Source organism: Clarias gariepinus, chromosome 7, assembly GCF_024256425.1.
Source record: "Clarias gariepinus isolate MV-2021 ecotype Netherlands chromosome 7, CGAR_prim_01v2, whole genome shotgun sequence".
Lineage (NCBI taxonomy): Eukaryota > Metazoa > Chordata > Actinopteri > Siluriformes > Clariidae > Clarias > Clarias gariepinus.
In genome coordinates, this window is record NC_071106.1 from 32,457,711 (window position 1) to 32,482,176 (window position 24,466).

Below are 24,466 nucleotides of genomic sequence, written 5' to 3' on the forward strand. Positions count from 1 at the left end.
CTAAGATATGATGGACCAATAGTACATTTTGATTACAATATTTGATTATAATAACATATCTTAATATAAAGTTTTTATATCACTTAAATTGACTTTTGCACTGTTTCTGATTTAGAATAAAAAAAAGCAGTGATGTTTTTTCTTAGTTTAAATTTTATAAGCTAAAAAGTGCATGAAACTAAACTATAAAGCCAATACTGTAAATCAAATTGCATCATGGCTGGGTTGTATCAATACACCTCTATTGGAGAGAGGTTCAACAAATTTGGGGAAGGGTGTCTGCAGGTTTGTTATAGAGACCAGTCTCAAAGGGTAGGAATGCCTTAGCTTGAGAAAATCAAGAAGAGTAAGAAGGAGGGAGTAAGAGGAGGAGACATGGGTAGAGACGAGGAGGAGGGAGTGGAGGAGTTGCTGTGTGTGTGTGTGTGTGTGTGTGTGTGTGTGTGTGTGTGTGTGTGTGTGTGTGTGTGTGTACATGTGGCTGGAGCTCAGACTGTTGAATGAGACAGCCTTGTGTGACTTCAGTCTGTTCATTCTGTCTCCAGCAGAGCACATGTAAAATGAAAGTGTGTGTAAACGTGTAAGAGCGCTGACAGGCATCCAAGTTAGCCCACTAAAAACCGACCAGCTGGAACAAAACACACACAAAAAAAGACTATCCTTATAATTTGTACCTCTGCTGGCTGGGACTCCTGCTCTTGTTTTCTTCACTGCCATGAGTTTAGTAAGACTCTGGAGAGCTGGGCTTCTCCACCTTCTGCTTTGGCTCCTCATGAGCTTCTTGCATGCAGATGCCCACCCGCAGTGCCTCGACTTCAAGCCTCCTTTCCAACCTCAGGAGCCGCTGAGCTTCTGCAAAAAGTATTCCAAGTTTGGCTGCTGCGATTTGGAGCAAGACAAGCGGATTTCACAAAAGTTTGACCAAATTATGGACTACTTTGATCACTCTGGGTTCCTGGTCTGCGGGAAGTACATCCACAACATCCTGTGTCAGGTAAGACACAAAATTGTGCCTGCCGGGCCTGTCATCATAGTGTGACGAAACCCATAGATGTCCAAAAATGTGTAACACTTACAAATATTTTTGCTCGAAAAAAAGGATATAAAATCATGTTTTGATGAAACTCAAATATTTAAACTGTCTCTTATGAAGTGATGTTTATAGTGCAGCCCTTACGTCACTTAGTTCTAGTGGAGCCTTGGGTGTACTGAATGAATGGAAGGTTTTACGCTTGAGAATGAATGAATCGTGGGGATCATAGTTTTCCTTATACTTTTTAAAAGTTGTCATTTATCTCATTTCATATATCATAATCTCATATTTCATTTGCTCCAAATACTTCCTGAAGATATAGGACATGGTGACAGAAAGTGATAACAACTGGATACATCTCTTAAGACCTGAATGCAGCAAGATAAACTGAACCACATTTTACAAGGACATTGTCTAAACCAAAAAGTGTGCATGGTGCAGTAGATTAAAAGCCATCTTTATCTCATGATGGGCAAATAAATATATGTAGATTTGGAATAGCATGGAAACATATCATTAGGCAAAACCAAGTCTGACCCATGGCTGTTTTGTGCCCACTGAGCCTTGCCCGATTAAATCCAGCCATTCTGATGATGCCTTTAGCAGATAAGAAAAAAAAAATGCTGCAAGCCATGAGACTCACCTCATGGATTTAAGCCCTTTGAATAATGATGCTTTATTTCACCACACTAATCCTCCATAGATAGTGTGGTTGGCTGAGGAAAGGTTGCATTCCCTTGACCACTTAAAGAGGAAGCTTTGCTCAATGACAGCCTTTGTTGGGTCATTTATCTCAGCCACAGGGAGCTGCTTGTGTGGCAGTGGAGACCTGGGAACCAAAACATCAACTTCCTTTCAAATCTTAAACAGCATCTCTCAGAATCTCAGAGACTGCCTAGGGATATTAAGTAGGCAAAAAGAAGAGCATTAAATAGATATATGGAGGAGGTTGAGCACGGAGACATGAAAAAATAATTTATAATATATAATATTAGACATACCGATGTGACACCGATGTAGAATTTATGGTCACTAAGAAGACAAGTTCAGCCACAGGATTAGTATTGAAATGAGAAGCAGGAGGATTACATTAGGGATTTATATTATTATAACAGATTCCTTATCTAATATTTTATCCTCACTGTGGTGTGCTTCAGAAATGTGGGGAAAAATCCCTTGCAACAATATAAAAAAAAAAAAAAGATTGAAATAAATAATGTAGCCTACCATCCATTTTGGAAATGTATTTACTAGCCAAAAAATTGCTACAACAAGCATACAGTAACTAGTTGTCACTATGTTAAAGGTTCCATATTTTACTATTTATTTAACAAGTTAACACTGGTCTCAAAGCTCCAATAAGTGCATGTTAATGCTCCAGCTAAAATATCCTTCAGCTAATGCTTTTTTATAAAAAAAAAAAAAAAAAAACTCTCTCAAACTTTCTTTATTGTACTCCTTTTCCAAGTGTGCCATTTCAGTGTCTATGTAAATCAGTTACTGCTGAGAACAGCACATCTGAGCAACAAACCATATAAGGTCAGAATTGGGGAAAAACGTTTAATTTGACTTGTTTAAGCCATAGCTGATTCATGGGGGAAAAAATTGACACATTTGAATGGATATAAAAACCTAAAGGTCTATTTGCATAACAGGTGTCAATTAAATATTGAACAACTGGGGAAGCACTGCAGTGAAATGAGTAGCAGAGCGACCTCACAGTTGCACAGGTTCGGTCTTGAGCTGTAAATGTGTCTGTCCATAGCAGGATGGGGAAAGAAAGATTAATCAGATTGGATTGATTAAAAAAAAGCATTCTGTAAAACCAGCGGATTGGAATGAAAATCATCATTCCCCTTAATGGTTTCTAGATCAACTACAAATGTTCCTTTCCTGAGCCACCCTTAATCTCTTCATATTTTGCTTTTAAAGTAACAACTGCTTTCTTGGAAAATACCTCTCCAGGTTTCCTGAATACATTTTTGGCTCCTTGTACCTGATCAGCTTTGGAGGGTTTTTTTTAATTATTATTATTGTTATTTTATTTTGTTTTGTTTAGTTAAGGAATTTATTGATTAATTATTCCTATGCATTATTCAATTATTCACTCAGTGAGAAAGAGTTGCAGTTTATGATGGTGAGATGGTGAGGCTGGTGATTTAATATACTGGTGATGCTGAATGCTGAGTGGAACGAGATGAGAGGGGAAATGTATCATTAGGCACTTTGCAACCTGTTGCAGTAAAACATTTGTTCCCATTTCTTTAATTTAATATATTGACTTGAGCAACACTACAGTGGCTCATAAATCCGCCAGTGTCAAACTATTAGCCCTAATTTAAGGCCTTGAGTATAAACTAAAGCTATTTAAAAGACTGAAAAAGAAGTATTTAAAATAATTAATTTACATAGAAGTTCATGGAGTACAAATGACATTTAAAACCAAATGTCCTGAAATTTCAGATTGTTAGAAAACAATCCAGAATCTGGTTATAACCACAACATAGTGGCAGATAGAGTCCTGCCAATTCACCATATAGAAAGTGGCTTTTTGGTTTTAAAGGCCTAATGGAATGCGCCAAATGTGCCAGCTGTGAATTTGGGCCTGGGGGATCATCTGTTTTCAATCTGAACCAAAACCCAGTTTTTTTTTTAACCCAGAGTTAAACAGATCTGAAACCCCAATTACCTCCAGAGCTTCCCAATTATTGAATGTCAATGAAATGTAAACACATAGATGAAAAGAGTGAGCTGGTTTGCAGAAGGCTGTATGGAGATGAAGAACATTAAAGAAAAGATTGTTAAAGACTGCTGGTTTTTGTAATTCACTGTGAATTGAATTAAAGAGTTGCAAAACAATATATTTACAAATCCATATATTTAGAAGAGGAAGTGGGTGCCAGGAATGCATGACAAAGTTTTGGTGACATTCTAAATAGATAATTGTATATAGTTTAAATGAATACCTTTAAATGTTCCACACATAATCAAACACTGTCAGGTTTAGGACTGAGGTAAAGCAGGACGTCAAATGTAGTTCTCTCAGCAAAAATTTCTTCCAAATATACTATGGCAGAGACATTACATAATCCATTGCAAGTGTGGTTTAACATGTACCAGACATTTCCGTTTACCATAAATAACCCAAAAATGGGCTTCCATTTCAATTCTTATCAAAGAAATGCCACATTTATACCTTGGAAATGTATAAAATCTTCATTTCTGTCAGCATTTAAAGAAGTAAATCACAGCCACTTTATTTTAGTTTTATAGTTGTAAAGCCATTATAGCCATTTGGGATAATTTGCTTGGGTTGAGATATAAGACATTGTTGTTGAGGCCGACCCAGTGATGGGTGTGGAGTTGTGGCGGAAAGGTAATAAGAGCTTGGACTAGCCAGGGTGCCCATGAGCTGCTGTATTTATATCCCAAGTGTCCATCCCCAGGACTGAACTGCATTCTGGGAACTCAACAAAGACGAACGTGCAGAGTAGCACGTTTCAGAAAGAAGTTCTGAGAAAGAGAAAGGGGGGAGTAAAAGTGGGAGAGAGGGGGAGGAAACAATGTTTTAACTAAGAGATCAAAGTTAGACTGGAGACAATTTCTAAAGAAATTGTTCAAGGGGCACATGGGTGTATTGGTTCTCCTGGGCAAAACGGTAAAAACAAAATATTTATGCCCATATGGTTCCTGAGAGAAGGCCATTCACTTATGCAGTGTGTGTGTGTGTGTGTGTGTGTGTGTGTGTGTGTGTGTGTGTGTGTGTGTGTGTGTGTGTGTGAGTGAGTGATAGAGGCATTGTTTGGCATTGATTGTCCTATTAGCATCAAGTACAGCGCACAGTAAAAAATGAATGGATTCCTATGGAAAATCATAAGCAATGCTTTATAACTCCCAAATGGTTTCACCAATTTCATTTAACATTTTATTTAGGCAGGAGACCTGTTTTTTTTTTTTTTTTCAAATTAAGTGTAATTTATAGAAGAAAAAAACTCCACGCATGTCTGAAACAAATAATATATGGTAATAATAATATGGTGGCATGGTTGTGCAGTGGTTAACACTGTCTCCTTGCACCTCCAGGATCCGGGTTCTATTATTGGCCAGGTTCAATTCCCATCTCTGTGTGCATAGAGTTTGTTGATCTCCCTGTGCTTGGTGGGTTTCCTCTGTGTACTCCGGTTTCCTTCAACAGTCTAAATACCTGCAGATTAGGCTAATTGGCGTTCCCCAACTTGCCCGTAGTGTGTGAATGAGTGTATGTAAGTGTGTGCCCTGTGATGGATTGGCACCCCACCTTGTGCCATAAGTCTACTGGGATAGGACTGGGATAGGACTGGGATAGGACCCCTGCAACTCATATAGACGATGAGTAAGAGTTAGGGAGTGAGTATGTGCAAGATATCAGATTACATGCACAGTTTGAGAGTCAGCAGTGAGACAATGGCTAAACCCTACCCCTTCACACACATACTCCCAGAATGAAGGAAAATAAGCTATTTTCACCATTTTACCATTTTTCACCAAATGATGATTCCTAATTTCATGTTTACTCCAGGAATTGTTTGTTGTTACATTTTAAACTTCCAAAAATCACATTAAATTTTTTAGTTTCTATACAACTTGCTATTATAAACTTTATTTAAATTATGTTAGGCTTCATACTTAAACCAATATATAAATGTTATCTTTTTAAGGTACATTTAGCATTAGCCAAAGCCGGAGTTTTTTTTTTCTTTCTTTTATTAAGTATAATAAAATGCACATATTTAATTAAAAGAATCATCATTCAAAACAAACAAACAAAAAACTTACATTTACATTTATGTAATAATGATGATAATAATAATGATAATAATAATGAGCACAGATCAATTGTGATTTTGATTATTAAAAATAAAAATCAAAAGAACTTTCATCTCCAGTGTACTTTTTTTTTTTTAATCACTTTGCTTTTGGAACAAACAAGCTTGTTTTGGGTCAGTGACATCTGTTGCTACATATTGTAAATAGAACATAAGGCTGATACTAAACCTGAATATGTTCTGTCCTGTAGGAATGTTCTCCTTATGCAGCTCACCTCTATGATGCTGAGGATGCGAATACTCCCATGCGTGAGCTCCCTGGTCTTTGTAGGAACTACTGCTCTGATTACTGGCTTCACTGCCGTTACACACTCAGTTTACTGACGGACAACAGCATAACTGCCAGCATTGAAGAGGATCGTGATAAATTCTGTGACTATTTGGAGCTGAAGGATCCAGATTATTGCTATCCCAATGTTCTCAGCAGCGAGCAGTTGAATGCTAACCTGGGCAATGTTCAAGCTGATACTAAAGGCTGCCTTCAGCTTTGCTTACAAGAGGTAGTAAATGGCCTGCGTAATCCAGTGGCAATGGTGCATGCGAATGATGGCACACACCGCTTCTTCATAGCTGAGCAGCTGGGATACGTATGGACTTACTTGCGAAATGGCTCAAGGATTGACAGGCCTTTCTTAAACCTCAGCAGGATTGTGTTGACATCACCGTGGAATGGGGATGAACGTGGATTTCTCTGTATCGCCCTGCATCCCAGGTTCAGCGTAGTAAAGAAGGCATATGTCTATTATTCTGTTTCTGTGAACAGGCAGGAGAGGATAAGGATCAGCGAGTTCCTTCTGTCAGACACTGATATGAACATGCTAGATCATTCATCTGAAAGGTATTATTATTATTATTATTATTATTATTATTATTATTATTATTATTATTATAGTAATCTAATTAACAAATGTTTTGTAAATGAGTTTAAAAAATCCATTTCTTGAAGTGCAGACAGATAGCACATTTGGTGTCTAATGGATATATTTCATTTTAATTTGATAACTTACAGTATTAAACTAAATATTACAAATGTCATGCAAGTTTAACATTTCCAATTCAAACCAAACTGCATAATCACATTGTTTATATATATTATATAAATATATAATATATATATTTTTTGAACAGGATCCTTTTGGAAGTTGTGGAACCAGCATCAAACCACAATGGGGGCCAACTTCTGTTTGGTTTGGATGGCTACCTTTATGTCTTCATAGGAGATGGAGGCAAAGCAGGAGACCCCTTTGGCAAGTTTGGGAATTCCCAAAACAAGTATGTGAACTTATGTCTAACCTTCTGTCAGGACTTGCTTATAAGAAAGATTCACAGGGCCTCTGGTTAAGATTAGAGAACTGAATTAACACATGCTTAAAGACTGGGATGCAAAAAGAAAATTTAAATTGCATGAAAGAATTAGAATTTTACTTTTGCACAGGCTGAGAGAGCAGTCAGGTATTCATCTAGCGAGACAAAGAAAAAAAATTTCTTTATTTCATTCATCATTAGTAACTATGGACAAAACTGCTGTGATTTACTTCAAATGAGGTGAGTAGTTTGTCCATATTCTGGGAAAATGGGTCAGATTAAAAAAAATAAATAAATAAAAAACAGTCCTGCAGACATCTCAAGCTGAGACCAGTAATGAACTTAAGTGGTGTACTTGAGGTTGAGGAATTGTCAGTGCCAGAATTTATAGACCATGCTGATGGTGCTGCCTTTCCCCCCTGCTTATGCAGGCATATATAAGGGTTATTTATTTATTTATTTATTTATTTATTTATTTATTTGGGAAGAAAGAAAGAAAGAAATAATTAAAAAAAAGAAAGATTGATTTAGTGTTAATCTTTAATTTAAAATAAGAAAAAAGATCACTTTCAAGTTTAGGTCACTTCTTCCTTGAACTACACGTACATGTACACGTACAGTAGATATTTATTTTTAGAAACTAATTAAAGGTATACCACTGGTTCTTAAGACCAGAAAAGCTTTAGAATGGCACAGATTATCTTATGCGTTGGACTCCGTAATACTATCAGTGTGATTTCCTGATGACCCATTACATTCATAAACATTTGTAAACATTTAAAGCAAGGAAACCATAACTAACATTAGGAAAGGAAAATTTGTCATGTGTTACCTCAACTAGTTACTGTCCAGGGTGTTTGGCAAACATTTACCCTTAGGCACCAATGTACATTCATTCAGCCAGAGACATAGCCTCAAAATATTAGTGTTGGCTCTGGACGCCTGACTTCCCTAGCAATGACCAGTGAATCTACAGAGAGCAGCACAGGGCCACTCTAAAGCACAGTTTACCCTTAGAAAAAAGGCCTTCCCAAATTCACACATTGTAGACTATGGCTTTTGAACCTTGGTGCCAAGATGAAGATGTCAATGGCCAGAACTGTGGATAAAGTGGAGAGTGGTAATATGGAGACTACATGTTAAATGTCTCATTGTGGCGTACACCAAGTGCTTCTAGGCCTACAGCACAAGGGACTGAAGTCACAGTAACTACCTATGGCAGAATCCAGCTACAATATAGAGTAAATATGAAAAAGTCTACAAACTTAAAAACAAACAAAAAAAAATTAAAATTAAAATTCAAGCAAAAACAAACAGGAAAATGATAAAGAAAAACAGTAACCTGGTTGCAATATGTATACCCATTTACAGCATAATGAAAAGAGTGGTTGAGGTGTTGTACTACTGGTAGGAAGGTCCCAGGGTCAAACCCAGCACATGGTAAAAAAAAAAAAAAACTGCATGTGACAAAATATTTTTCATACTCTTTAAATTTCTGATCTACGTGAAGTCTAAAGTGACAAGATGGGAGTCATTACTTGCAGGAATTAAAAGAAAACAGGCCTAAATCATCCCAAAACTTGTGACAATATTTGTTATAGTCTGATGGGACCAAGGTCGAACTACATGAGCAACATTTGGAAAGATGAAAGCTTATCACCCAAGGACCACCATACCCATTGTAAAGTATGCTGTGATGGAAGTATCATGCTATGGGTCTGCTTCTCTTCAACTAGGACTGAGACTCTAGTCAAGAAATACATTCTCACAGGTTGCTCTAAAAACTAATCTATTTTTACACAAAACTCACAGGCAGAGAAATATTTCACCATCCTGTGTTATAATGACCCAAAACACAAATTCAAGTCAACAAAGGAACTACTTCAGACGAAGAAGAGCAATGTTTTTTTAGCCCAGTTAAATGGGTGAAATGGGTGCACAAATTTAGGAGTATTTAAGTGAGGTATTCTTTTTTTCTTTGTTTCTTAAAATCTATATCTTTCTTATTTTCCCTTGAATTTTGGTGGTTGCTACAGTACATCAAATTACAGTTAGAAAAAAATATTCAAGACAAACTGGGACTTTTTATTTATGCAGAATAACAGAACGCAGTTATGAGAGCAAATTTAAACGCAGGTATGAGAGTAAAGCTCTTTCTCTATTGTATATAATCCCCTGCTACACTAATGCACTTATTCCAGCATTTCACCAGTGCAAGGCAAATCTGAAGTCTATCCAAGCAACATTGGGCATGTGGAAGTAACTCTTTGGATGGGATGGGTGTGTTCCATTCACAGACTCATTCACACCATCCAGGCACTATTTATGTACTCACCTAGTGGCAATATAGTGTTGCCAAACCACATACCAGCATGTTTTGGGAGGTGGGAGAAAACCTGTAACCTTGAGGAGACTCATGTAAAGTCTCACAGGGAGTACAGGCAAAACTCAGCTCAGAAGCAAACCTTTTTTGTTTCATTTTGAGGTCACAGCTATGTAGGTTGTTTTATTTTATAACCCACAAGGTGGGGTATACCCTGGACTTTTTAGACTGTGGGAGAAAACCAGAGTACTCCAGGGAACCCACCATGCATGTGGAGAACATGCACACAGACCCAAGGTGGGAATCAAACCCTTGACTCCATAGTTTTGAGGCTACAGTGCTAACCTCTGCGGCACTGTAGCGGTACTTCAAACCAACAAAATATGAACCTGTATTTGGGGCATTTATACTGATTCACATTCACACAATGTCCAACTACGCCATGGTCTCCAAGTTTCCAACAGGGTTTAAATTTTTTATCAGAGGTTGGGGCAGACACAAAAACTTCCCACACACTTCTGTCATGCATCTCTTAGTGTTGTGACCTTACCACTCTTCCTTATTTTCAATTAAAAATGTTATTGTGAGGTGCATCTTAGCTCCTAAATTACTGTACTGTAATGTGGTGTTCTCTCAGCATCCCAACTGAATTACGTCTGGCTACACAAAACAGATCTCAGACATTAATCTTTGTACTTGTTGTTGTTTAACATCATGTTCCCTAGTGTTGCAGTGGTAAGCATGCAGTGCTATCCAGGCCATCTGAACCTTTGTTCATGTTTTGCAGATCCACTTTACTAGGCAAAGCTCTACGGATTGATGTGGACAACAATGATGATGGTGCCCCCTACAGTATCCCCTCTGACAACCCTTTTATTGCAGAGAAAGATGCAATGCCGGAGATTTACGCCTACGGAGTCAGGAACATGTGGCGCTGCTCTATTGACAGAGGAGACCCAATCACGGGTCAAGGACGCGGACGCATGTTCTGTGGAGATGTCGGCCAGAATAAATATGAGGAAGTGGATATCATTGAAAAGGGGGGCAACTATGGATGGAGGGCAAAGGAAGGGTTCTCGTGTTATGACAAGAATCTTTGTTCAAACTCCTCATTGGGTAAGATCCGTCATGAGAAGTTTTTGCATCAGTTTATCAAAGGTTCTGGGTTTAACACCCAGGATATAAGGCCACAAACATTGCCTCTGTACTCCGAGTTAATTAAAACTGGTCAATTTTGTTTCACCATTTTTGTGGGAAAATTATTTAGTAATTTGTTTTTGTTTGTTTGTTTGGTTGGTTTACTTTTAACAGGAAATTTAAACATCCATTAGATATTACAAATAGGCTCGCTCTTGCATAATGCTTGTACAGTATATTGCTCTATACTGATTTGTTTTCCATATTTGCTCTGCTTTTTACAGATGATATCCTACCAATTTTTGCGTATCCACATACAGTTGGGAGGTCAGTGACTGGTGGCTATATCTACAGAGGGTGTGAGATGCCAAACCTTAATGGTCTTTACATCTTTGGGGATTTCATGAATGGGTACAGTGGCCTTACTATTTACTGTATGTTGAAGAATGACTAATTGCTAGTGCAAATGCTCATACTAAAACATTATCACTTTTACAGTTTAGTAGTCACTCACTTTGGAACATGTTTAGCAGAAACTTTTTCAAAAGTTAAACGTTTCAAAATATGTGTGTTTTTAACTAGAGATTTTTGTTACTAGAAGTTTATGTAGAATTTTTGGAAGGAGTCTCCAGTGTAAGACTTTTAAAAAAATATTTAACATTTCTATACATGAATTTAAAGTTAAAAGTTAGACGCTTTAGCAGATGCGACTATGAATTAGAAGGTCACATGTTTGGGCCATTAGTTTCTTGGAGGCCAAGTCCAATCATTGCTGCGGGGTACTTAAAAAACTTTTTATCTTGATGAAATTTAAACGCTACTGAAACACTGGGAAAAGTGCATTACTGTAGCAGGGAATTACTGTATATATACCAAAGTAAAGATTTTTCCTCTCAAGCAGTTTTGTTCAAATCAAAAGTCCTGATTTGACTTGAACACACTTCATAAAACCAGTCAGTCTTTATTAAAAATTAAAAAAAAAAATTACTTAGATCAACAGGGTCAATATTTATAATATGCATGGCCATTTCTGCCCTATGAAAAACACATATGTTGTTTCTGTTTGAACCAGACGACTCATGTCTCTTAAGGAGAATAAAGACACTGGAAATTGGACCTACACAGAAATATGCATGGGCAAGGATAAGACATGTGCCTTTCCAAGACTGATAAACAGCTACTACAAGTACATCATATCCTTTGGTGAAGATGAGGCAGGTAACCTTGAGGAGTAGGAGTGTGTGCATGTGTTTGTGTGTAGAAACCAACTATAGCTGGTTCTCTTATCATCAGTCAGAATGGGGAGAAACTTAAACAATTACTACTAATGCTCTTCTTGGAAAAATACATTCTCTAGACTCTAGTGAGACCATGTGTTTTTAATTATTCTTTTTTTATATTTTTTGATACCTAGAGATTCCATGATAAATGTAATAATTAAGTTTGAAGATTTCTGGATGCAGGAGACAAAAGCTAATAAAAAGTCCTCGTTCCACAATTCACCAGATTGTCTTATGCCACCTATGCTAAGTATATACCTACTTAGACCTTTAGCCTTACACATCCATGTGTCATGCAAGAAGCTTAGGCCGTCACAACTTTGCTTATCAGAAGAAAAATAAACCATGGTCTCTGGATAACAACTTGTTTTTTTCTTATTAGTTGGCCTTGGGACAATGGACTAGAAATGCTATGCTTTCATACTATTCTTTCATTATATAAGTATCTTATTGGACCATTTTTATTGGTTACATTTTAAATTGTGTTAAAATTATTCCTATTTAATTTGCATCACTTTCTAAGAAGAACCAAACTCATTACAGAATCTTTTTTTAAAAATCTTTAATTTGTTAATAATGTGCTTGTTTTAGGTGAGCTTTACTTCCTAGCCACAGGAACACCAAGTGCAGCTTCCCGAGGGGGAGTGGTATACAAGATAGTGGATCCATCTAGGTAGGTGCAATGTACCAGTTCTATACCCCTGAATGACCTACTCACAGCATAACCCAAAAAACAGTTTCACACTCTAATATTTCACTGGACCACCTTTTGCTTTGATTATGGCTGTGGCATAATTTCTATAAGCTTATGCAATGTCACAACATTTATTTTTAATCAGAGGCTCATTTTGCCCAGATTTTTTTTAATTAGGGTGTTAAACCACTGTGTAAAATTTTCTCCAGCACATCCCAAAGATTCTCAGTGAGGTGATGGTCTAGGCCCATATTTACTAAGCATCTCAAAATTATTCATAGGAATCAGGCTTAAATTTCTAGAAAAGAGTAGGTCAGAGTAGGACATAAAAGTCCTTTATTAAGTTTCCTACTCTTACTTTATACGAGGAGTAGGATTGCACCAAAGCAAGCATGTGGCGTCACTTTTTATGACACTGAGAGTCGCAAAGTAGGCTGTATATTATAGTGGGTGCTGTAGTTTTGACAGTTTTTGTAGTTTTAAACGGTTGACAAGCAAAATGGTAAAATCAGCATGAGTTGTGTGAAAGCTTTATGCACATAGACAAAACTTATAGATGTGTGACTAGGCTGCATAAAGTTATCCTGATCAGACTGCTCCAATCACAATTGTTTCAAGCTCCTATAATAGAGCTGTGTTGAACTGTCCTAATCTGATCAAAATGATTTTTAAACGAAAGCGTTCTGGTCATACTGGAGTCCATGCTGTCCCTTGAATAAGGAATCCTCATGATGGCATCAATTACGACATTGAAGAGCAAGGGCGATACCACATCACCCTGGCGAACTCCAGTTTGGACAGGAAGGCCCTCAGAGAGTTCATACCTGATGTGTACTCCAGTTGTTGAGCCTTTGTATTGAGCTTGAAGAAGCCTACTGATCTCTGGCGCGGTGATCTTTGGCAGGCTCCAGTGCCCTCCACAGAGTGGGCCAGTGCATGCAGTCGAAAGCAGCTTTTAAATCTCTAAAGACAATGGCTCTGCAGAAGGGTTGGTACAGGGGCTTGGTGCATTCAACAATGTTTTCAGAAAACATCTTCTCAGCAGCATCGACATGTCTGTAATTAGAAAACATCGTCAAGCTATTGGAGATTGGTCTGTTATTAGACCAATCTACCATTTCTGTCTAAGATTCTGGAGAAAGTGGTATATACACAACCAATAAGTTATCCTAATGAGCATGGAATACTTGAGGTCTTTAAGTCTGGTTTTAAGGCTCTTCACAGTATGGACACAGCTCTATTAAGGGTCTTAAATGACATTTATCTATTACCAATTCTGATAATTCTGCGATTCTTCTGCCTTTGATACAGTAGACCATGACTTCCTTTTGTCAGGCTTAGAACGCTGGGTAAGAATTAGAGGGACAGTTCTAGACTGGTTTAGGTCCTATCTTATTAATAGAACATTTTCTGTTAGTCTTGGAGATCTTGAGTTCTCATCAGCTCTTCTGACATATGGGGTCCCACAGGGGTCTATCCTTGGACCCCTTCTTATCACTTTGTATTTGTTGCCACTCGGCTATATTCTGAGAAAACATGGTATCTTCTTTTACTGCTATGTAGATAATAGTCAGATTTATCTCCCATTAAAAAAGAAGAAAGACTACTCTGTCAAGGCTCTGTCAATGGTTAGCTTTTTTTTTTTAATTATAAAAAGACTGAGGTTTTGGTATTTGGTCCTGGTGCCAGAGGTAGAGGATCACCTTTGGATTTAGGAGCCTTGGAGGAGCATGTTAAACGCACAGCGTCAAATTTGGGTGTTATTTTTGAACATGGCCTTAAATTTGATAAACAGATCAGTTCTGTGGTTTAGATTTGGTTTTTTTTCAGGCAGCATTACTGTACATCGTGTAAAAGAGAACATATCTGTCCAGTTCTGGCTTTTCTTCATTGGCTCCCGGTACAGTACCAAATGGATTTTAAAATTCTTTTGGTCACATTTTAAAGTTTACATGGCCTTGCCCTGCCCTACCTCTCAGATCTGCTTCAGCCCTATGCCCCACCCCGGTCTCTCAGATCATCAGATAAACGTTTGTTGACTGTACCTAAAACCAAATGCAAGCTCAGGGGTGATCGGGCGTTCTCTGTGGTGGCAACCAAATTGTTGAATGACACAATTGACTACCCTTGACTATTCGTGAGACCACATTACTGAGGGTGTTTAAGTCCCATCTTAAAACTCACATGTTTTCTCAGGCGTTTAAACCAACATAAGATGTTGATTTTATATACTGTGTTTAAATGGAATTTGTCAGGGTTAACGCCCAGAGGACGCCTTGCGCCCAGAGACTCTTGTGTTTTTGTTTATTGAACTTCATTTTCCAGAATGCACCTTGGTCAGGTGATGGGGTCACTCACCTGAACCGAGGTGACTGACTAATAATAACTACTGTGGCTATAAGAAGCCAACATTTTGAGTTCATTGTTTGTCTTGCATCTGTTTTGTTAAAACGGTTGAGTTAAGCTGTACTTCTCTGTTAAGCTGTTTAAATTGCCTTTTGCCATGCTTTATGTTTTTGTTATCATAGTTTCATGCTATGTTAGTTTCATGCTGTTATTTCCTGTTTATTGTCTGTTTATGTTTTCTTTATATTATATTAAAACATCTTACAGCTTTAACCTCTACAATTATGCCTCGCCTGCAACCTCATAACAACCGTGACAGAATGCAAGACACAGTGGCATAGCGGAGGGGCCTCCCCTGGATATTTGGGGGGGGGCTGTGACAGTGACGCCATGGCGAGTGGATTTGTGGGCAATCGGCTTGCCATCCGGCGTGACATCAAGGAGCGGAGTCCCGGAGAGAGACTGCTGGAGACAAGCAAGAGGTACCAAGAGGTCTATGCGAGGCGGTGACCAGAGTGAGGAAGAACCCCAGTCTGTGTGTGATTGGAGAGCGAGAGCAAGGAATATTGGTGCCAAACATGTGTAATCCAGCAACAAGTGGAGGAGCTTGCCATAAAGATAGCTATATGCCGCACTACGCAGGCCTGGGAGCAGTTAGAGGAGATGGCAACACTCAAGGAGTGGCTCACCCAGCTGAGGAAGGAAGAAGAGGGAAGGACCTCCACGAGCCCCTTTTCAACTCAGTATGTAGGCCTCAGACCTGCATGTTAGCCTCAGGGGAGGCCTCAGACCTGCCCGTTAGTCTCAGTGGAGGCCCCAGACCACCCAGTGAACCCTGCGCTGCCCGAACCACAGCGCCAGCGCCTCTGCCCGGCATCAAGGATGTCTTGCCAGCTCCTCTGCCCAGCCTTGATGACCCAGTGCTTCCGCACGGCCTCGACAACCCAGTGCCCACTACGCCGCCCAGTCTCAGTGACCCAGTGGCCACTCAGCCACCCGGCTTCAACAAGGCCCTCATCTCTGTCATGTCTCCTGAATGGGGAGAAATCTCTCCTGTCCTGCTCGCCCTGCCACCCTGCCCAAAGGACAGAATCTGCAGCCTCTGTGTCCCATGGAGCCCAGACGCAGGACCTTGGGGAGGATGCCCTGGACCTCCGGTGGCTAGTGACTTTTGAGGGGGGGTTGTGTCAGGGTTAACCCCTAGAGGGCGCCTTGCGCCCAGAGACTCTTGTGTTTTTTATTTATTGAACTTCATTTCCCAGAGTGCACCTCGGTCAGGTAATGGGGTCGATCACCTAAACAGAGGTGACTGACTAATTAGTGTGGTTATAAGAAGCCACTATTTTGGGTTCATCGTTTGTCTTGCATCTATTGTGTAACTGTTGAGTTAAGCTGTACTGATCTGTGAAGTTGTTTAAACTGCCTTTTGCCATGCTTCATGTTTTTGTTCTTGTTATCATTGTTTCATGCTCAGTTTATTTCTGTTTATAGTCTGTTTGGTTATGTTTTCTTTATATTATATTAAAACATCTTGAAGTAGTCTTAGTCATAGTCTTACCCTCTGCGATTATGCCTCGCCTGCAACTCCATAACAACTGTGACAGACATGTGTGTGCGATGTGATTTTTAATTATGTCTTTTTATATGATTAAATTTTTTATGTGCAGCACTTTGGGGAATTCTTGTTGTTAAAGTGCTATACAAATTGAGTTGCGTTGATATTGTCCAGTGCTTTGCTTGCTGAAAATCTTTTGAACAGGAAAATTTGGAAGTCTTCTTTAATGACCAGATTCCTCAGGTATGCCCAGCTCCTCTTGGCAGATGGAGATCCCTTTAACTTCACCCATTGTAGCTGCTGCTGTACCTTTGCACGGATATGGTAGTGGTTGCCTCACTGCTATTTCATCCTTGAGAGAATTGTTCAGAATATAGCCAAAGAGAGTTATTGCCAGATGAGTTACACCAAGTATGCTAGTGTTTGCAAGGATGTTGAAACTCTTTATTGCCAAGGACCAGGCTGTTTGATCTTGCAAAGGACATCAGGTGCAATCCATTGTCATTTTTCTGCTTCTCATTTCTAGCCCCCAGTATAAAATGTCATTATTCTTTCATTCTTTGGCAATTGGATGGTCATGGTTACAGATCAGTTTAATGGTTCCATGGTGATGATTTCCCATTGTCCAATGTGGTGTCCAGTTTATACACTACAAGCGCCTAGACAAATTTCCCATTTCGGCTTTATGAATTTGACATATCGTTAGCCAGTAGCTCTCTTATGAACAGAACTCTGGGTTCTCAATACTGAAGCATCGGCTGCCCTGGATGTGGTAGCATGGTTGGTTGAATCTATTTGAATTTCCATTTTTTTGCCTGCTTTCCCTGGTTTCTCTATTCTGAGCCCATATTTACTAACCCTTTCAAGAGTAGGAAATCGCCCCTAAATGGCAAAAAATACTCCAAGTGATCCACTTTTAGGAGTAAGAGCAATTTATTTAGGCAGAGACGTGCTAGGAAGAGACTTTTTAGTAATACTGAATGACACACAAAAGATATGTTTGGACAATTTTTTAACCCATTGCATGCAATATGTATTGTAATAGGTTAATTAACATATTTGTATGCTGTCTCCATAGGTGATTGATCCTTTAAGTTAAGTTTTTTTTGTAACAGCGATGATGCAGCTGACACGGCCACAATATCTAAAATATTAAGGCAAACTCTGCTCTTACAGCACCACAGATCATGCGCAGATTTATACATTTCTTCACCACACAGCAGGAAATCAACAAAAAACAAGCTGCATTCATGGAGTTGTGAAAATTATCCATAGCAGACATTAAAATAATTGTATTAATGTATACATTTTATGTATTTATATTTAATTATTTGCATGTACACATGTTTTTCTCTTTTTTTGTAGATTCTTTGTTTTAAGCAGCGCTTTATTACTTCATTTACACAGCATACCCCCATTTTTCCTAGAGTATGTGTGGCAAACTGACAAGTAACAATGATGCTTTCACAAATTGCTGTAAACTCAGGAGTAGGGCAGAATTTTTTATTTATTTATTATTATTTTTTTTTACTTTCTCCCCTGCAAGCAAAACACTAATTTTCTCTCCAGTTTTGCTTTCTTTTCAATGTAATTTCGATCAGATTATGACAGTTCTGCACAGCTCTATCTTATGGCCTTTAAACATAAGGTATCAGTCACCTGCAAAGACAACATACAACATGTTAATTAACCAGTTACATACTGCACGCATTTTGAAAAAAATATATATACTGTATATAAATTTTTTGTCCAAACATAACATTTATAAGCTCCGTGTCACTCATTGCGATTAAAATGTCTTTTCTCTGTGTGCCTGAATGCCTTGTTCTTGCTACTTCAGTTAGTACACCTCTATAGCTCTCGTTCATTTTGGTAGACATAGGAGTGATTTCCTACATTAAGAGTGTTGATAAATTGCTCTTACTTCTACTCCTAAAAGTAGGGCCAAAATTGCATCACTCTGAGAATTTTGAATGTCTTAGTACATAATAATGCAAACATGATAAACATGTATAAGAAAATTTTGTACTAATGATACTATGATCGACAGTACAGTATGTCCTTTGAACGTTTGCACATCACTACAGAAATGCGCGCACACACACACACACACACACACACACACAAAGATAAACTGCACTGATCTTTTTTCTCATGTTTATTTTGGGTTCTGGAAATCCATTTAAATCTGGAAAAAATATTACTATGTAGATTTTGCTAAATGGGTTACCTACAAAACTAGTGTAATATCATACATGCTAATCTATAAAAATATTCTCTAGAAGGATTGACTCACAGATCCACATATAGTAGACCACTAAATGTGTGTAGACTGACAAGTTTGATGCCATGTCTTTATATCTTTTTAGGCGTGCACCTCCAGGCAAGTGCAACATCAAGCCAGCCCCTATCCAGATAAAGGGCAAACTTATTCACTTCTATCCTAAAACAGGTGAGAGGCTTTTTAAAAAAATTTATCTTCTTATCTTTTTTATAGGAGTCATATGCATTTGTTTGGTGAGGCTTCAAACTAAGTTGAAGTGTTTCTACTGAAAGACTATAGTTTTGGGTTGACACAAACAGATGCATTTTTCTACCTCCCATAAACATGCCAGTTGCGATAGCACTGGTGTGAATGTACTAGTATGTGTGTGAAGCTCTGCAGTGGACTGGCACCCCATCCCATCTAACACAAACAGGTTTAAATTACACTAGTTGATTTATTCAGGCGTTATACAGTATCAATCTGGAAAGTCATGTGAAAGGCTACTGAAAGTTGTTAGGTCAAATGAGCCAATGCAATGTATATAATATAGGTTTGGTTTTGATATCCATAGTAATCGAAACTTATTTTACAGATTTTGTGATCGACATAAAACCGAAAACCACTGCATCTCCTAAGAACAAAGCAACTACTATACCAAGCACCACCAAATTTCCAGCAACAGCAAGAAAACGTACCACTGCATCTCCAAGGATGCTTACCCAAAAGCCAAAATTCACCGCCCCAACTCAGAAACCAAGGAACCCTACTCAAAAACCACAGACTGCTGCTCCAAATCCAACTTTTAAACCAGAAAAGGTGAAACCTACTGTTCTCAGGAGACATCAATACACAACCGCAACTGTGCACCCACTGCTTGGCCAGAGCACTACATTAGCCCCACAGTATATCACCACTTTGAAAATGAGAGTAGAAACCACACCTCGTAGGACTCCTCCACCAACCACATTATATTCAACAACCAAGCAACCACACAGTTCCAGCAACACCAATTCATATTTAACTGCCTCTATAGCCACCACTATCAGGCCTGTATATTGGACTTCAGCCTCCACAAAGACATCCCTACCGACAAGCAGTCCATGCAAAAGACGTAGGGGGAAAGTCAGAAAAAATGGGCAGAGAAAAGGTAAATTGGTTTGCAGAAGGTCTCGAAGTGGGCAGGTTAGGCTTGTTAATCCTGATCCAAAACAATCAGATCGTGGACGAGTGGAGATCTTAGTGAGGGGTGAGTGGGGTACGGTGTGTGATGATCTGTTTGACATTAAGGCAGCAACAGTAGTGTGCAAGCAGCTGGGCTTTGCTAAAGCATTGAGGTTGACAAAGCCTGGAGAAATGGGACGTGTGGCCACTCACCTTCAAATCCTGCTGGACGATGTGGAATGTGAGGGGACGGAGAGGACACTGCTGCACTGCAAGCACCCTACAGTCGGAGAACACAACTGCTCTCATGCGGAGGATGTAGGGGTAGTTTGTGGCTCTGAAGAGGAGCAGGGTGTCAAGTGATGCCCATTTTCTTGCACGTTCCTAAATGACTGAAAGCCTTGGGTTCGCTCTTGATTAGTTTTTAATTAAATAATTCAGGACAATCTCTGTCTGATTTTTAATACTCAGAGGAACAATAAGGTGTTGATCACCTCAGTCTATGACATCTATACTTTAATGTTTAATAAGAGTAAAGCTTATTCACCTTACATCATTTTACAGAAGAAAGCAAAAAGGTAAACAGTTTTTAGCGTTTTATATACCGATATATAATATATTATACAGTTATCTGTGGGGCGTTTTACAACTTATATTTCTTTTTAATTTTCTGTTCTAAGGTAAAATATGAATTAATAGATCAAAATAACTTAGATATGCAGAATTCCAAGCAATATGGATTAGCTCCAAGAATGCTCATAACCACTCCTTATGGCATTAAAATTAACTTTAGTGATTTAGTGAAAAACATGATTTTTTACTTTTTTTTTTAATGGAAAACCAAAGACTTAATATTTGGACCCTCATTTGCACACTCATCTGTTTTCTCCAAACTTTTGCAACAAACTAAAAGGCACACAGGTTTCCAGAATGTCTTTATTTGCTGCAACCCTACAATCTCCCATCACTGGAACTAAGAGACCCAGGCCTGTTCCTGCATGACAATGCCTCTGTTGCCTCTGGTTCACCATGGTCGAAGTGGAAGAACTTAAGCATCCTGCACTCCTCAAGAGTACCCCACTGAACACCTTTGAGAAATACTGGAATGCTGAGAGCACCCCAGGCTTTCTCACCCAACATCAGTGTCTGACCAAGGGTCTTTTGTCTGAATGATCACATGCCCATAGCCACCCTCCAAAATTTTATGAAAAGCTTTCCCAGAAGAATATAACTAAATCTATAGGACGTTGAAAAAAAAAATACTGTATGAGTCTGGAAGTTGATTTATGTTAACTGGACTTCTTTCACTACTCCTGACTCAGCTTTCAGATAACCTCATTTGGATGACTGATTATCTTCACAGACACAAAGTGTGAGATGTTCACAAATCTTTAAACATACTGTAGCAAAGTTCTTTGTATAATGCTGCCATCTTCTGTTCCTGACTACACACACATGCAGTCAGATAGAGCTGCAGCTTAGATAACTATATTATTATTATTATTATTATTATTATACACAGCTTGTTTGATTTTTAGCATAACACATATACTTTCGTTCATTTCTAATGCTTTTGGTCAGTATATACTTGACCAGTGATAACTATATTTTTTTCTTAGGTGTTTATAATTCTACAAAACAGTTGTTTTTTACATCAAATGAAAAAATGAAAGTAAAATGCTGGACATTCTTTGTTATTTTGGGGAAAAAAATTAAATAGAATATATAAAAAAAGAAATCTTTATTATGAAAAGGTTATTCATGTGAACATTTTGAATAAAAGACTTGCAAACTTACAGAGAAAAAGTTTTTTACTTCTGTTTTGGTCAAAGCACAAGACACAACAAGTTAAGCAATTTTTGATTTTAATGACAATTATTTATTCATTCATTTATTAATTCATTCATTCACTGATTCATCTTCTATACTGCTTATCAGGGTCATGGTGGAACTCGAGCCTATGCCAGGAAACTTTGGGAATGAGGTAGGCCCACCATGCACCATGGGCAATTTGGAGATTAGCTGATCGCCGATTAGCTTAGTCTGCATGTCATGTCGGAAGAAACCCACCAAGCCCGGAAAGAACATCAAAATTCCAAACACAAAGATCAAAAGTAGAAATTGAGCCCCAACCCTGGTCAGTGCTAACCACAATGCCAGCGTGCTGCCAGAGTTAATTATTTATATATATTTAATACAAATTGAGGGGTTATGGTGGCTCAACAGTTTGCATCACTGTCTCACAGCTCCAGGTTTGGGGTTTAAACCTTGCCTCAGTATGCATTGCGTTCAGTATGCATGGAGTTTGCATGTTTTTGTACTTTTTAGGTTTTCTCTGATAACACCAGTTTCCCCCTACAATGCAAATGATTGTTTCCAAATTGCCTGCAGTGTATGTAAGTGTGTGTTTGCCTGTGCCCTCCAATAAGTTGGCACCCTGTCCATTGTGTCCTGCTTCTATGACCCCACGAATTTTAACCGTATTACATTAACAGTATTAGGGCGATTTCACATTAAGAACGATTCATTTGTACCATGCTCCTAAACGATTGCTTCCCCTTCCCACTCCCCCGCTGGTGAGCGTTCACATTGCTTTATGTACTCCATTCTCGGGTACTCTTGCAAATTTACACCCTTTTAATACAGCAGGTGTATGCACCTACTTGGTTTGTGAGCATACACTGTATTCTTATACAGTGGAACCTTGGATTACGAGCATAATTCATCCTGGAAGCGGGCTCGTATTCCAAAACACTTGTAAACCAAATTTAATATCCCCATTAAAAATAATGGAAACTTAAATTATTCGTTTCACAGGCCAAAAAAATAAATATATAAAAATAATTAACACAAAATATTAAGTGAAGATAAAACAAACTAAACTACACTTTACCTTTAAAAAAAAAAATCCTGACAGATAATTGTTTCTGTTTGCGCGCACAGGCGCTGTGTATGTGTGTGTGCACTTTACCTTTAAAAAGAATCGCGACAGAGCAGTTTCTGTGTAAAGCAAAGAGAAAGTGTGTGTGTGTGTGTGTGTGTGTGTGTGTGTGAAGGCGAAAGTAGAAGGCTTCTGTGTGTGGGGGGGGGATCTTTAACCTCTCTATTGAGACTTGCTTTTGCTTTACACGCGTGCTATACACACACTTATACAGACACGAAATAAAATGTGTTTTACGCGCACACACGTGGTCACAGTGTTATAGTAAACAGTACCAAGTGCATGGATGTTGATTACCAGTAAGAGACGCGCACTAAGACCCAGCAGGGGAGACAATTACCCACAATTCCGCAGCACAAGAGAGAGGAAAACTGTTGGTTTACTTGTGATCACGTCACGCTCAGCGTCAAAACAAGAAGCGCATGCGTGATACATGATACCCAGTACTCGTAAACCAAGACTTGTTAGTTTTCCAATTTAAAATTTTCTTGCGTTACACGCAATCCGAGGTTTCACTGTAATAATATTACTTATAGTTATATTATTGACATTTCTGAAAAATGTTAAGCGCGATGCTTTAGCGTTCCTTCATACTTTATTAGCTAGGGCTGTGTAGGGCAGTGGATGAGACTGGCACGTGTTTGTGCACACTGAGATTTCGGAGGGGACAGATGTCTTCTGACTGCGTCATATCTAAACAGCGATCTATTTCTGTTCTCAGGTAAGTTTAGCTTCTATATTTGATTTGATCTGTACTTAAGTAAACTGCATCAATTGCGTGACCACCTCTTTAAGCTGATTTGGGAACAGTTCCCAAGCGTGAAACGATTTTGTTCTCACTTATCGGTCTTTAAATAGACTTTGGGGTCAAGTGTACTTTTTAGTGAATCATTACACTGCAGTAAAATATATGAACACTAGAGGGCATGAATGAAGCCAACCACTCAAGCAGCAAATACTGTATCCCGTTTCTTGAAAACAAAATTATTTTTTCATCAAAAGCTTAATCATAACAATATATCACATCATCGCCTAAATGGTTTTAATGTATTTACTTACTGCCATTTGTGGTAAATAAATAAACCAAATTTCTCTCATAATTGCAGATTCTACCTACATGTAAGATCAATTCGATCTGAAGTGGTCAAATCTATCAAAGAAATCTGGTCAAAGAAAGCTTACACTTTATAGTGAAAACTTTGATGAAAGTTTTCCTTATTTTAGCAGTTAAACTATAGTAAAACAGATGAAGCTCCATTGAACTTTACAGTTTTATCTTACATTTCCAGTATTTAAATTTATTTTACATGCCCTGCATTATCAGACCTTATTAAGATTTGCAAAGCTGACCTCTCTAAGATGGCGCCTCCTTTAACGTATCTTTTGCAACTCATTATAGGCATGCGCTACCCTTTTTGGTCCCGCCTTTACCGTTAGCCGTGTCGTTCAGGATCGTGCGTGTTTATTGGTTACGGTTTTTCTACGGAACGACTTTTTGGTGATTCTTTGCGCTATTATTGGCTACGTCAACGTGCGTCGTGTGGGTACGGATTACGTCAC

General features: G+C 38.5%; 1 protein-coding gene across 2 annotated transcripts; it reads left to right on the top strand.

Moving 5' to 3' along the window:
* Window positions 1-573: 573 nt before the first annotated feature.
* On the top strand, window positions 574-20,762 carry si:ch211-136a13.1 (HHIP-like protein 1). 2 transcript variants are annotated; one of them, XM_053500672.1, is made up of 9 exons: window positions 574-994; window positions 6,090-6,736; window positions 7,027-7,170; window positions 10,314-10,642; window positions 10,948-11,074; window positions 11,736-11,881; window positions 12,535-12,616; window positions 18,908-18,990; window positions 19,397-20,762. In XM_053500672.1, the coding sequence occupies exons 1-9, from the start codon at window positions 716-718 to the stop codon at window positions 20,326-20,328; spliced, it is 2,769 nt and encodes a 922-aa protein (XP_053356647.1). In that variant the 5' UTR covers window positions 574-715; the 3' UTR covers window positions 20,329-20,762. The 2 variants fall into 2 exon arrangements, with proteins under 2 accessions (XP_053356647.1, XP_053356648.1); XM_053500673.1 differs by lacking the exons at window positions 18,908-18,990; window positions 19,397-20,762 and adding an exon at window positions 15,251-15,309.
* The last annotated feature ends 3,704 nt before the right edge of the window (window positions 20,763-24,466 follow it).